Below are 14872 nucleotides of genomic sequence, written 5' to 3' on the forward strand. Positions count from 1 at the left end.
AGAATGAATATTTTGCAATATAAAATGAAAAAACACCATGAAGTCACTTACTAGCAGTTTTCAAATATCATAAAGGAGAATCTACTTATCTACTGATTCACTACCCTTGATAACTAGGAAGAAATAGGTTCAAATTTAAGCAAGGGAGATTAGTATTAGATATAAACAAAACGTCTGAACTGTGCAGGTTGTAAAACATCAGCAATTTTCCAGTAAGGAAGCTTTGGAAGCTGTAATCCTGGTGTGCATATATTCTACGCCTAGTTTCTAGTTTTTTAATTTCTTGTTTTCCCTCACCTAACAGAGAAATGGAAAGACTTGAAGTTGACTTTCTTTATCCTTTGGCAGAAGTTCTTAGTGCTGAGATGAGGGGGAGAAAAAAACCAAAAAAACAAACAAACAAAAAACCCCACTACCACATTCGAGTTCATTATCGGAGCTTTTGCCAGAAGGTGGCAGTGTAATTAAACAGGGCAGCGTGCCAGATGGTGGATCTCTGGTTCAAAATGGGCTGGAGTTCTTCCGGCCTCCCCTCTGACCGTCCCTCTTACTTCTCTAACCATTTCTTCAGCTCTTTCCCACAATCTTTCCCTTATTGTTTCTCACTTTTTTCTGAAGAGCAACTTAGCTTAGCTTCCCCAATTCACATCCTCACGCATCACCCAGGATGCTCCTAGGAGAGCCAACCCCCAAGGAAGACTGAAGGTAGATAATAAACACATATCATTCATACCTCCCCTGTTATGCTAAGAGCTGCATCCATAGGTTCTGGACTTCTGCCTATTCTCCATCCTTCTGAAGGACTTCCGAGTTTAGGCCAAACTTGACCACAGAGCAAGGCATTTAGAGAGCTGAGACACATCACAGGCGTGGCCTCCCATTAGTTATGTTTATGTGGTTACACTTAATAGTACCTTATCCAGGCTCACTGTCTTTAGTCTTTGTGCCTCTGTGATACCCCAGGTTTCCTGTAGGCTCGGACCCCTGGAGAGACTTGGTGCTTTTGGCAAGAGCATCCTTTACTTCCACTATCCATTTTCTAATATATCTTCTCAAGAGATAAAACACCTCTGTTTTATCTCTTGAGAAGTTGGATAATCTCTGGAGGAGCTCCTTTAAAAATCTACGTTAGCTTTTCATTAAGACTGTGCTTTCTTTCTGACTATATTCTTCACCAACCTAGTTAATGGCAACCAGGTCCCATTCTTGTTACCTTTATCCAGGCTTTCGCAATTCTATATGTTTAGTATTACTATAATTCAGAATATTAATACATATCTCTCCAGGAATCTTTCCCTAAGGAAAATCTCCTTGAACCTCTTCGGCTTCATCTTAGAATCTACTTTTCTCAATCTTGCTAGTAACAGTTGGATGGATCCATGACTAACTACTCCTATACCCATGATTACGTTCATATTTCACTCCTTCCGATAAAATCCACTACATGATTGGAATGACTGACAGAGGGACTAATAAGACCTTATTAAGTAAAAACCTATGCTGAAAGGCAGGTTTTAGTGATGGGGCCAACACCATGGGGTTGGGGAAGAAAAGAGTAGAGTTACAGGTCGGAGTAAGTGTTGCTGCACACATAACCACAGCCAGTTCTATTCATGTGGAGTCTATAGATTGCAGTGTAGCTAAGGAGAGGGCTGCACAGGGCAATTGAACCTATGACCTTTAGTCACCAGTGACATGATAGAAAAAGTGGTTGAAAACCCCATTTTGTCAATACCCAAACTAAAGAAACACCTTTCTTCTAAAGAATTCAATACCAATTCAGCATTTCTTTATCAACTGCCATGCTGTATTCCTGACGTCCACTATCTGTATATGTAATAAACAATGATTTTCCCACCCAAAACAAGTTTAAAATAAATTTGTAAAAAATAAGAAGATGCTAAATAAAGTGAATGGATCTTAACTATAACTCTTCTGTGATTTCCCAGAAATGAGAATTTTCCCCTAATGTTAAAGTCTCTCAAGTCTTTGAACTGTTGCTATTTGAACTTCCCAGGAAGTTTAATTACCAGCAAGTTTATCCCAGTCCACAAAGGAATACGGAAAACACAAATGACTCTCCAGTGGCAGTGTAGCACTGCAGAAAGTAGAACTATAAAGGATCACAGTAGTTTATTAGCAAAGTGGTTTTCAAAAAAGCTCTTTAAAGGTACTGTAAGGGTGGGGAGTAAAGGTGCTGACTCAGTGGCTGTTTTATGTATGTTTATAGATTTTTACTTATATATACCATACATATATACTTTGTTAAAAATTTATCTCTATATACCAAATATAAACATATAATTTTAAATGTTTTGTACACATTTCCTTATTTATATTAGCATATCATTTGTAAAAAGTGTTCATTGAAAATACATGTTTGAAATTCACTGATCTAGCTCTTTCCCTTTATTTGACAGGTGAGTAAACCTGGCTATAGAGGGACCAAGTGGCTTCTCCAGGGACACAAAGCAAGTTAGACGTAGAGCGGACAAATGGCTTTCTCAGAGAATGTCACAATTCATGACTTTAAAGAGTAAACCTATCTGTGATCCACTCTGTGCTTCCCTGGCATTAAAACATTTTTTATGTTTTAAATGATATTCAAGGTATCCTAACCACTTCTCTTCAAAGCTGTTTATCTCTAGGTGTATTATATACCAGATATGATACAAACTTAGGTAATAGGATCAAAAAAGTTTATTGCAGGTTCAGAACTCTGAACCAATCTTGAAAATAGTCACTTCCCTAAGCCAAGTCAGCGTATACTGAACAGGTAGAAAGTATGCAAATTCCATTTGTTTTCCCATTTACAGAAGCCTGTAAGATAAAAGATGTAAAAAGGAAGATTCTGTACCTTTTTCAAAGCTGACTTAAAACAGTATGAAACTTCATAGGAAGTCTGAGACATAGTACTCGTTTCTTACCTGAAGCCTTACCGAGCTTGCAGAGAACAAAGTAAAACTTGCTAATATAATTGGAAAGGTGATCTATTTATTCAGAACTGAGAAGCACTGACTTTTGCTTCTTATTTCTCTTTAATAGGGAATAGAGAACCTTATTTGCTACCAGTAGAAAATAATTACAAAAGTTTTTCAAATAGTCATTTTTCAATGCCCAACATCAGCCTTAAACTTTGTAGGCTATTATACCTATAAAAAGACAACTTCCAATTTATTTCTTCAATAGCACAATATCTAACCAAATTTTTTTTTTTTTAATTTTTATTTATTTATTTATTTATTTATTTTAAATTTATGGCTGTGTTGGGTCTTCGTTTCTGTGCGAGGGCTTTCTCTAGTTGTGGCAAGTGGGGGCCACTCTTCATCGCTGTGCGCGGGCCTCTCACTATCGCGGCCTCTCATGTTGAGGAGCACAGGCTCCAGACGCGCAGGCTCAGTAATTGTGGCTCACGGGCCCAGCTGCTCCGCGGCATGCGGGATCTTCCCAGACCAGGGCTCGAACCCGTGTCCCCTGCATTAGCAGGCAGAGTCTCAACCACTGCGCCACCAGGGAAGCCCTAACCAAATATTTTAGTGCATTTAGATATAGTCACAAGATGAATAATTTTACAGTTATTAAAAATGATAGTTAGATAGACAGCAGAGGGAGGCAACATGCTGAAATAAAAAGAGCACTGCTTCTGAAGTAGACTGACTTGGGTTCGATCCCAGCCCTCCCTGGCAGTTAAAGGGCCTTGTTCAAGTTATTTTATCTCTTAGGTTCATTTCTTCATCTGTAAAATATGGGTTAACAACTCCTTCCTTTCAATTTGTTATAAGGACTAAACAAGATACTGTATGTAAAATTCTCTACAGAGTCCACATTCACAAGAGATACTCAATAAAATGAAAGCTAGAAGTAGTATTATTACAAAAGTACATGCTGACATGTAAATGAAGAAGCAGAGCACAGAATTTACAACTGTTCAAGATATGTAAGTTAAGTGAAAAATGAGAATAGTTGAGGATGGGATAGTGGGGGTTATAAGTAATTTTCCCTCCAAAATATTATTGTGGCTACATCTTTTTATTCTCAGTTAGAAAACTAGTAGTTTTAGTCTACTCAAATACTCTTACTATGATCATGAGGCCAAAATAAGAATTCTCAGCCAGCCCGAACTTTTATAACCTTAGGAGGAGAGAGTTAATAGAAAAGAGAAATCATTTATTGATCTGAGAAGCAATGTTATTCAGAAAATCACATCTGTACAGTATTGAAATGCTTATTTGCCATACTTTAGACACTGAGCAAATTGTTGTTTACCAGATATACAGACATCTACACATATAAAGATGTGCTAGAGGGAGATCAGCTCGGTGCTTTGTGACCACCTAGAGGAGTGGGATAGGGAGGATGGGAAGGAGACACAAGAGGGAGGAGATATGGGGATATATGCATATGTATAGCTGATTCACTTTGTTATAAAGCAGAAACTAACACACCATTGTAAAGCAATTATACTCCAATAAAGGTGTTAAAAAAAAAAAGATGTGCTAAAAGCTACCTAGTATATATTCTTGTTATATAATACTTTAAATTTATATATATTTACAATATTATATAATCAGGAAACAGATTAATTTCAAGATTATTTTAATCTTATTTTGGGAAATTAATAGAATTTTAACTATAAGTAAGGTGTGTTTTTTAAGTACATGAAGTAAGAGGAAGGGTATATAATATCATTAGGAGTTTGCCATGTAATCTCCTAATCAGATGTATACATATACACATACACATGTATATTTCCTCTATACACCTGATGTATAATCTATGTAGATTCTACTATTTAAAAATATAAATATAACTAAATAAATGTGTGCATAGAATTTGAATGATAAAAGGGATAATAAAACAGTTAAACTAATTACAGCAATTACAATCTCAGGTCAAATGATTTAGAGGTAGCAGTATGATATACCTAAACAGTTATATTATTAATAAGACAGATGTAAGATTAATAACTGGGAGTTTCCGTAGTGTGCCATTAGGAATCATCAGCATAAAGAGAGACATTTATTTCTTACATAAACACCATTCTGACCCAAACACTACGCAAACTATTTAAAATTAAATGGAACAATATACACATTCATAAATCAATATTTTTGAAAATATACTTTGAATTGTGGCCCTATTTATCTATGACGATACCTTTTATAATTTAGAATAATTAATAAAATAGAATAGTTGTGGATAAAAACAGACCATGACACTCTCGGAGGAGTAAAGGATGTCAATGTTACTAGACTCCTGAAATGAACTAACTGTTGCTGATTGATTGAACCCTGAATTTGGAAATGTCTCCTGGCATTTTAGGCAAAAATAAGAAATAGGTTGGTTAAATACTATTTATTCACGTATAAGAGGATAGAAATCACAAGTGAATTTTATAAATTCTGATCACCCATTTATATTAGAGATTTATATTAGCTATGGTAACTAATAGAAGGTTTCTAAGTATTTCCCAGTATTTATTACTTGGTATAAAAGAGCCATACAACTTTGTTTGCAGATGCAACCTTTTCTTTAAATAAACTCAAGGAGGAATTTATTGCACGTATTTATTTAAAAACTCACAAGTGATATGAGATGAAATCTGCATCTATAGTTTATTAAAACTCACAGAAATACCACTGAAGGGACAACTCTTGATTCTAGTCCCCTATAAAACACTAGTACAATAACAGCAAATGATAACCCAATCACATAAATGTGGGCTGAATTCCTTATGCAAATAATGTAAGTATTTATTTGTGTATTTGCCTGCTCACATAATTATATGTAATACTTTTTACCTGCCTGCTTCCATCCTATCCCCAACACCTGCCTTCAATCATTGCTTTTAATTCTCCTGTCTGAAGGATTATTTCCATTTCAAAAAGGTGAGCTTATTTATTTACAATCAATCACTAAGATAAACAAAGTAAAATTAACCTCTGAAACAGCCATAAAAATATTTTTGTAAATAACTATTTTAGACACAAAAACTACTTGATTGAGAAACTATTCCTTAAGGACCATGTGTGTATGACCACATCAAACAATATTAAGGAAATAGTAGAATTAAATATTGCAATAAATTGAAATTAACATACTTTTTGTTAGGATGAAAACACGAAAATTACCAAAAAACGTAATTATCAGGGAACACTATATTAACAAAATAAAACGTAGGAGATTCCTGAATGATAAGCAACTTGATATACATTTAGTCATACTTAAATTCAAGTTGGTTCATATGATTAAAAATACATGACGTTATTAATTACGCTAACACACATGTGCTAAAAGCCAAGGTACTACTTTTAAAGACCATGGCAAAGACTGTCACCTACCAGCCTGCTTGCATCAGGCAAGAAAGATAAGAAAACACACAGCCTGATCAGGCAGTGAAAAATGACAAGTTTTCATTTTCTAAACTCCCAACGTTTTCTGCAAGTTTCCTTCCTCTTCTAAAAATTGTCACCAGATGAATTGCTATGGTCCACGTGGAGTTAAAAAAAAAAGTGTGAGCACCACTGTTTTTAAAACAGACAAAATCAGGCACAAAATAGAGAATGAAAGTGTCACCAACAGCGTGCTCTTTCTTACAAAGCCTTAACATCACACTTAACTCTTGAACCTCCTCAGCAATTACTAACTACTCCACTATTACGTCAATCTTAAAAGGAAAGAAGGGGAGAAGCAGGAGAGAAAAGCACGTTACCACACTCCCTCCGAAGTCCTCAGGGAACTTGTAGACCGGGATCTTGGCTTCATAATAATGCTCATTTTGAAGAAAAAAAGAAGAAAGAAAAAATCTTCTTCAAGTATTCTGATTAATACATTTCAGCTGTGTTTTGACAAAGATGGCTTGAAATATATTCCATTTCCAAAGGAGGTTGTTTGAAGAAATCCAAATTTCCCGGAGTCCAACTCCTGCCCCCAGTCCAGAACAGAGGGAGGCTTCTAAGACACAGGAGCTTTTTCCTCTTTCATACTGAATTTACTCCAGCACCGGGCTGTTCTTAAGTGACAGTTTGTTTTCTGTTTTGCATGGCCAAGGGAGGAACTGGATTTTGAATCTATTCTTCATCTGGTCACAAGGGCAACCAACACAGTGAAAGAGCCACTTGATCGCATCCTTTTTGCAATTCCGCAACAAAAGGTTTAAAGGTTTCTGACACTCTAAAAGTGCTCAGGTAGAGAGAAAGGAAACGAAAATGACCGCGAGGTACAGTAACACCGCAGAGCTGTCAGTGAAGTTCCATTTCAGGGCGACCACAGGAAAGCACTCTTCTCCGGGGGGAGCCAAGAAGTCATGGAGGGAACAAAGCTCTCCACACTTGAGTTGGGCTCACTGCTGTACCTGTGAACGTAATTTCCGTTGTGTCCCCTGCTTAGAATCTGACTCCAAGCCTTTGTGAATGAGAACTATCATTCAATCTCACCAGGCAGAAACTATTCCTCAAGGGCTGTATGACGTCTGTAGGAAGGCAGTTCAAAACATCGCAGGGAAGTGAGAGGGAAAAAAAAAAAAAAAAGACCTGGCGCCCAGCCAGCATCGTCAATTGCTGAAACTTACAAAGCTTCGCTGCAGATCAGCACCAGAGACCTGGAGTGTGAACCAGCCAAGCAGGCAGAAGACATCTCAAAACGTATAAAACCATCTCCTCCTCTGGGAAATGAGGAGTCTGTGTTATTCAGGGTAAGATTCCCTGAGCACCTTCAGAAGGAACACACCCCTTTTCCACAGACTTGTTTATCCTCCCTCAAAAAAAAAAAAAAAAAAAATCATTTTCTCAAAGTCCGGCACTGAAAACTAAAATTTCTAGTCAAAAGCAAAGTTGAGAGGACTTGGGGAACTTAGCAGCTGTTCATTTTGAGCACATTTAATGAAATGTCACACTTTGGGTCTGGTTGTAGCGACACAAACTGCCTCTTAAAAATCCAACAGAATGTAGCAGGCAACGTTGCATCAGGTCATGCTGTGATGTTTAAACTGAAAAATTTAATGAATTGTTGCTGGACAAGTGGCTACATGTACTGAGGCTGTTTCTTTGCACAATGTTTTCTAAACCTTATTTCATTTTGAAAATCATATGCAAATTTCATTGATTTATATATACCAAGACTCTGGGTTTGCAAATTCCTGACAGCTCTTCAGTAAGGAATGAAGCTTATATCATATCACCTCAACATGTCTTATTGTGAAGACCAATCCCTGCCCCACCTCCTACATCTGAAATAAAAACTTTTCTATTATAGTAAACATAATTAAACCTACCCATTTTGAAAACAAACTTATAGTTACCAAAGGGGAAACGTTGGGGGGAGGGATAAATTAGGAGCTTGGGATTAACATATACACACTACTGTATATAAATAGATAACCAACAAGGACCTACTGTATAGCACAGGGAACTCTACTCAATATGCTGTCATAACTTATATGGGAAAAGAATCTGAAAAAGAATAAATATATGTATATGTATAACTGAATCACTTTGCTGTACACCTGAAACTAGCATGACATTGCAAGTCAACTATACTCCAATAAAATTTTAAAGAACACACAAAAAACAAACAAAACAATTCAAATTGCTTCTAAGAGAAGAGGATTTGACCTCCCTCCCCATCCCTCTAAACATTTGCACCAAGGATATATATTTCTCTGGGTGTGCCAACTTCAGTTATTTTGGATGTGAACTATCAAGTGAAAAATAATTTAAGCATTCTGATTTCTTAAATGACATTAGTTAGTACGTTGGTTCTCTAGTCTGACGTGAACTTGGTATTTATTTAGCATTTGCAGGCAGGATGTTTTAGCGCAATTGTGACCCACCCAAAGGACTTGGAAAATTAATGTAGTAAGGCATCCCGCCAGACCTCTGGCTGCTCATTACAACAAACATTTCAGCTCGTCCCCTGGTCACACTTCAAGGTGCATTTATTATTTAGTCTCCTCTGAGTGACCCTCAGGCCTCTTCAGGTAAATACCAATAAATTGCTTGACATATAGTTATCTCCTTAAGCTTTTCAGTTTTCCTATGACTATTCAGGGACCTTCATGGATTCTTGGCTCTGTTCCATGTTTAACATGTTGCTGCCACTTTAAGGCAGGTTAACCAATCACATACTTTTAGAAATTCAAGAGAAAGCTGAGGGAACTACTCATTTTTCGGAGGGAGGGGGCTTACAAAAAGAGGTTTATCTTTTTTTCTTGGAATTTTAATGTGGGGAAGGAAAAAACCCAGTCTGAGTAAAAGTAACCAACTACTATTACTTATTTGAAGCACTGTTCTCTATCATGTAAGGTCCAGCAAATATCTTCTAATTGCCATTTCAGAAAGAAAATGACAGTGATCACAAAATGTAATGTCTGAATGTTGTGTGTTAAACTCTCCTGAAATAGTCAGTCCTGTGTTCCACCATCCCCCAGAAGGCTCTCTATCCCAGTGAGATTACTTAGCTCACCGGCACTCCCTTCCCTGTCACGAACACATCTTTAACCTCTTTAGGTTAGTGCTGTCCTGTGTGCTGCTCAATGTTACACGTATTCCAAGAATCTATCTCTGAAAATCCTAGCCCACTTGTTGGGTATCTCCTAAACACTGTGTAACAGTCCCATAACGACTAATATACCATCCCTGTCCCCAAAGAAACTGAGATTAAGTAGTGGGGAATCTGACAACATATGAGACTAACCAGAAGATTCAAAGCTTCCTGGATCCCTACTTCAAGGTTGCCATTACAGAAAAAGACAGATACACAATAGTACCAGGCCATGGAGATTGAAATTTTTACTTTTGCTCTTACCCCTAACATTTAAGGTAGTGACAGGGGACTTCCCTGGTGGTCCAGGGGTAAAGAATCTGCCTTCCAGTGCAGGAGACGCGGGTTCGATCCCTGGTTGGGGAACTAAGATCCCACATGCCAAGGGGCAACTAAGCTCGCGTGCCACAACTACTGTGCCTGCGCGCCTCAACTAGAGAGCCCGTGTGCCGCAAACTACAGAACCCATGCGCTCTGGCGCCACAACTAGAGAGAAGCCCGTACGCTGCAACGAAGAACCTGAGTACCGCAACAAAAGAGCCCACATGCCTCAACGAAGATCCCGTGTGCGGCAACTAAGACCTGACGCAGCCAAATATAATAAATAAATAAATTAATTAATTAATTTAATAACTATTTAAAAAGTGCTAAAAAAAAGGTAGTGACAAAATAATAATAATTTTTAAAAACGCTAATAATACTTGCTCAATATTACAGTGTTTTCTCCATCCTAAGGCAATTTTTTCACAGGGAAATTTCTTAAATAATGTCTTATATGTTGACTATCACATAATTTTCCTCTGAAAAGCTTCTCAGGATGGATGGATATAGCACTGCCCCCAACGCCAAACATTCCTATTAGTATACAAATAAATGATAGTGTATAAGATGGCTGACGTGGATGCCTGAATCTGAGGAGAGTGGACTTTAGGAACCATGAGGCACTTGTCTGGATGGCTTTGAAGTGCATGCATTTAATCTAGAAGCTGCTATGAGTTCTAGCATTTCCCTGATGCACTAAATTGTATAGTGTTGTATAAACCTCTGTTTGACTATCGTCACCACAACATTTCAAAGGACTGTACCACAGATGTTTATGTTCACTGAGGTCATCCAACCGTATACATTTGGTTGAATCAAACCACTGTGCAGTATGATGTTTCCTAAACTTCAGGCATCTGGACACAACCTCTACAACTCTGCCATACTGGCATCTATACCATCTATACCATTACTTACTAGATATTTTTCTTCATCGACTCACTTTTTTTAACTTAACATAAATTTAAATGGTAACTTTATTTGATAAATGGGTTTGATATGCTGATTACATTTCCCCCCAATACAAGTATTAATAGAAAAAAAAAAAAAGGTCCAACTATCATCGAAAATCTCTCTCATACTAATTGGTGTCACAAGGCAATATGGGCAACACTCCTGTGGAAAGCATCAGTTGCATGCAAGTAGACTGGGTGCACCCTAAAACATGATTCCCCTCCTCTTATTCAATGGTAAGCACGACTTATGGGACTAAGGACATTTACCAAAAGCCAAGAGTTAAACATAAAACAGTAACTGAAACCAACTGAATGAACTGTTAAGGAATGATTTTACTATACAGTCCAAGTTTTTTCAGATATTACTACTTTGAAATACTCTGCCCACTTTCAAATCTTCTCTGAGTAAACTCTTATTTTCAGATTACAACAGATCTGTCATGAGCAGATTTTTGAGAACCATGTTATGATCTAACAAAATATGCAGGCCTGTTAAATGTGCTTAAATTCAGGACTGTATATATGTCAACTAACTTTTTAGGAAAAAAATGACCATGGATCTGCAGGGGTTTTTTTTGTTTGTTTTTTGTTTTTGATTACAGTTTCCTGGCATTCTACATTGTACTCTAATATTATAAAAACAAGACATTTTGAACTCTTGCAGCATTTCCTCCTTATTGAGGAATAATGTGGTATTTCCTTTATCTGGAGGGGAATCTGGAGCAGATTTTGAGCTGTTTCTATTATCTTACTACACCCACTAAGTATACATTTGGATTCAAGGACTTTTCTATAAGCATAAATGTCTTTGGAGCTAAATTCCTTAACTCCCGAGGAAAAGCTCAAAGTATTATATTTTGAAGGCTTCTGACCTTCAGGTTTCCTACCTCTTTTGTAAAATGTCAGGTTAGAACAATAATTATCATGATTTGATGTAATCCCACTTGTTTTATTTTGCTTTTGTTGCCTGTGCTTTTGGTGTCCTATCTAAAAAATCATTGCCAAGACCAATGTCAAGGAGTTTTTCCCTATTTTCTTCTAGAAATTTTACAGTTTCAGGTCTTCTATTTAAGTCTTTAATCTATTTCAAGTAAAGTTTTGTGAATGGTGTAAGATAGGGGTCCAGTTTCATTCTTTTGCATGTGGTTATCCAGTTTTCCCAACACCATTTATTGAAGAGATTATCCTTTCTCCAATGTATGTTCTTGGCTCCTTTATTGAAAATTAATTGACCAAAAATGCATGGGTAAATTTCTGGGCTCTCTATTCTGTTCCATTGATCTATGGGTCTGTTTTTATGTCAGTATCATACTGTTTTGATTACTATAGCTTTGCAGTATAGCCTGAAATCAGGAAATGTGATGCCTCCAGTTTTGTCCTTCTGTTTCAAAATTGTTTTGGCTATTAATGGTCTTTTGTAGTTCCATGTGAATGGTAGAATTGTCTTTTTTATTTATGTGAAAAATGCCATTGGAATTTTTACAGGTATTGCATTGAATCTTTACATCAAGCTAAAATGCTTCTGCACAGCAAATGAAATCATCAACGAAATTCTTTTGGGTTCTGCACCCAATTGTAAAGTGTGTGGGTTGGGGGAAGGCTTTCCCATACCAACAAGCAATTCTCTGACACCAGCAGGGTGTCTGAGAATTCAACTCAATACTGACACCATCCACCTGGAGATAATATCAGATTCCACAGGTTAAGGGCTCAGTCCCACAAGACAGCCTCCTGCCCTCTACAGATGTCAGTTGCAAGCGCAGGTTGTTACTTGTGCTTCTGAAAAACTGGTTATAAATCAGAGGTTCCCATGACCCCCTCCTTGGATCTGATTAATTTGCTAGAGCTGCTAACAAGAATTTAGGAAATTCATTTACTTACTAGATTACTGGTTTATTATAAAAGGATCTAACTAAGGAACAGGCAGATGGAAAAGATGCATACATGGTATGGGGAAAGGAAACAAAGCTTCCACACTCTTTCTTCTAGAGCACCACTTGGCCCTCATCTCCCCATATTCACCAATCCAGAAGCTCTCTGAACCCCATTCTTTCCAGTTTTTATGGAGGCTTCTTTGTTACAGGTAAGACTAATTACATCACTGGCCTTTGAGGATTGATTCAACCTCTAGCCCCTCTCCCTCCCAGAGGTCTGGGTGACACTGAAAGTTCCAACTCTCTAAAGGATTGGTGGGTTCCCCTACCTACCAGTCCCCTTGCTTAAGTTACCTCATTAGCAAAACAAAAGACACCTTTATGGCCCTTACCACAGGAAATTCCAATGGTTTTAAGAGGTGTCAACCAGGAACGAGTGGAAAAAGACCTAATATATATTAGAAAGAGATTTTGGTCAGCTGAATGACCAAATATATATTTCTTATAAACCACAGTATCACAAAAGTGAAAATGTAACCTATGGAATGGGAGAAGATATTTGCAAACCACATATGTGATAAAGTGTTAATATTTAAAATACATATGAAACTCATACAACTCAATAGCAAAAGAACCCAAATAATATGATTAATAAATGGGCAAAGGACCTGAGCAGACATACAAATGACTAATAGGTACATAAAAAGATGTTCAACATAATTAATCATCAGGGAATTGCAAATCAAAACCACAATAAGATAGAACCTCACACCTATTGAGATTTTTTTTTAATCAAAAAGACAAGCGATAACAAATGCTAGTAAAGATGTGGAGAAAAGGGAACCCTTGTACACTCTTGGTAGGAATGTAAATCGGTGCAGCCATTATGAAAAACAGAATGGAGTTCCTCAAAAAAATCAAAAATAGAACTACCATGTGATCCAGCAATTCCACTTCTAGGTATTTATCCAAAGGAAAGAAACCAGTTTCTCAAGGAGATATCTGCACTTCCATGTTCATTGCAGCATTATTCACAATAGCCAAGATTTGGAAGCAACCTAAGTGTCCCCCAATGGATGAGTAAAGATTATATGATATATATATCATAGATCATATAGTATATATATCATATATATGTAGTGTGTGTGTATATATATTTATATATTTATAGATATGTAAAATGCAATATTAATCAGCCACAAGAAAGAAGGAAATCCTGCCATTTGTTACAACATGGATGAACCCAGAGGACATTATGCTGAGTGAATAAGCCAGAGAAAGACACATACTGTATGATCTCACTTATATGTGGAATCTAAAAGAAAAAAAAAAGTCAAAATCATAGAAACAGAGTGTAGAATGTTAATATGGGTGAGGGGAGAATGGAGAGATGCTGGTCAAAGTGTACAAACCTTCAGTTATAAGAAGAATAAGTTCAGTGAATCTAACATACCACACAGTGACTATAGTTAACACTGTATTGTAAACTTGCAGTTTTCTAAAAGAGTAGGTCTTAAGTATTATCACCACAAAAAATGGTAACTATGTAAGGTGATAGACGTCTTCATTAACCTGATTGTGGTAATCATCTCACAATATATACAAATATTAAGTCATCATGTTGTACACTTTAAATACACATAATTTTATTTGCCAATTATACCTCAATAAAGCTGGGGGGAATAAAGAAAAGAAGAAAGATTGACAATATTTCATAAAGTATAATATCAAGAAGCTAGAAAGATAACAGCTAATTATACTTTAACAGTAGAATAAAAGAAAAATGAAATAAAAAATAAAGATAAGAGTATAAAACAATGACATAAAAAAGAAAATCATCGAAGCCGAAAGCTGGTTCCTTGTAAAGAATAATAAATTGATGAACACCTAGTAATGCTGATAAAGAACTGATCTGAGAAAACACGAATTATCAGTGTCAGTTCTATAGACATAAATAATTAATGAAAATGTATTATGAACAGCTTTATGCCAATAAATTTGAAAATTTAAGCAACATGGAAAAATTCCTTGAAAAACACAACCAACAAAATTGACGAAACAAATGGAAAAACTGAATCATTCTACACTGATTAGAGATTGAGTCTGCATTGAAAAATTAATTTAAAACAATAAAGCTGTCATAAATTAAAAAATAATAATAATTACTACTATTTACTAATT

The 14872-nt window shown here is 36.4% G+C and overlaps 1 protein-coding gene across 9 annotated transcripts in view; it reads right to left on the reverse strand.

Annotated features, from left to right (window-relative positions):
- The window catches only part of PDE4D (phosphodiesterase 4D), a 721935-nt gene that overhangs the window by 278421 nt on the left and 428642 nt on the right, over positions 1 to 14872 (reverse strand). The window contains exon 1 of one of the 9 annotated variants that reach the window (XM_061189276.1): positions 6713 to 7368. The exons of the other annotated variants lie outside the window; for them this stretch is intronic. Within the exon in view, the coding sequence (XP_061045259.1) occupies positions 6713 to 6777 (65 nt within the window). The 5' untranslated portion in view covers positions 6778 to 7368. Of the gene's footprint in view, positions 1 to 6712; positions 7369 to 14872 lie in introns of those variants that run through there. 9 annotated transcript variants of the gene reach the window in all.

The sequence above is a fragment of the Eubalaena glacialis genome, chromosome 4 (assembly GCF_028564815.1).
Source record: "Eubalaena glacialis isolate mEubGla1 chromosome 4, mEubGla1.1.hap2.+ XY, whole genome shotgun sequence".
NCBI lineage: Eukaryota > Metazoa > Chordata > Mammalia > Artiodactyla > Balaenidae > Eubalaena > Eubalaena glacialis.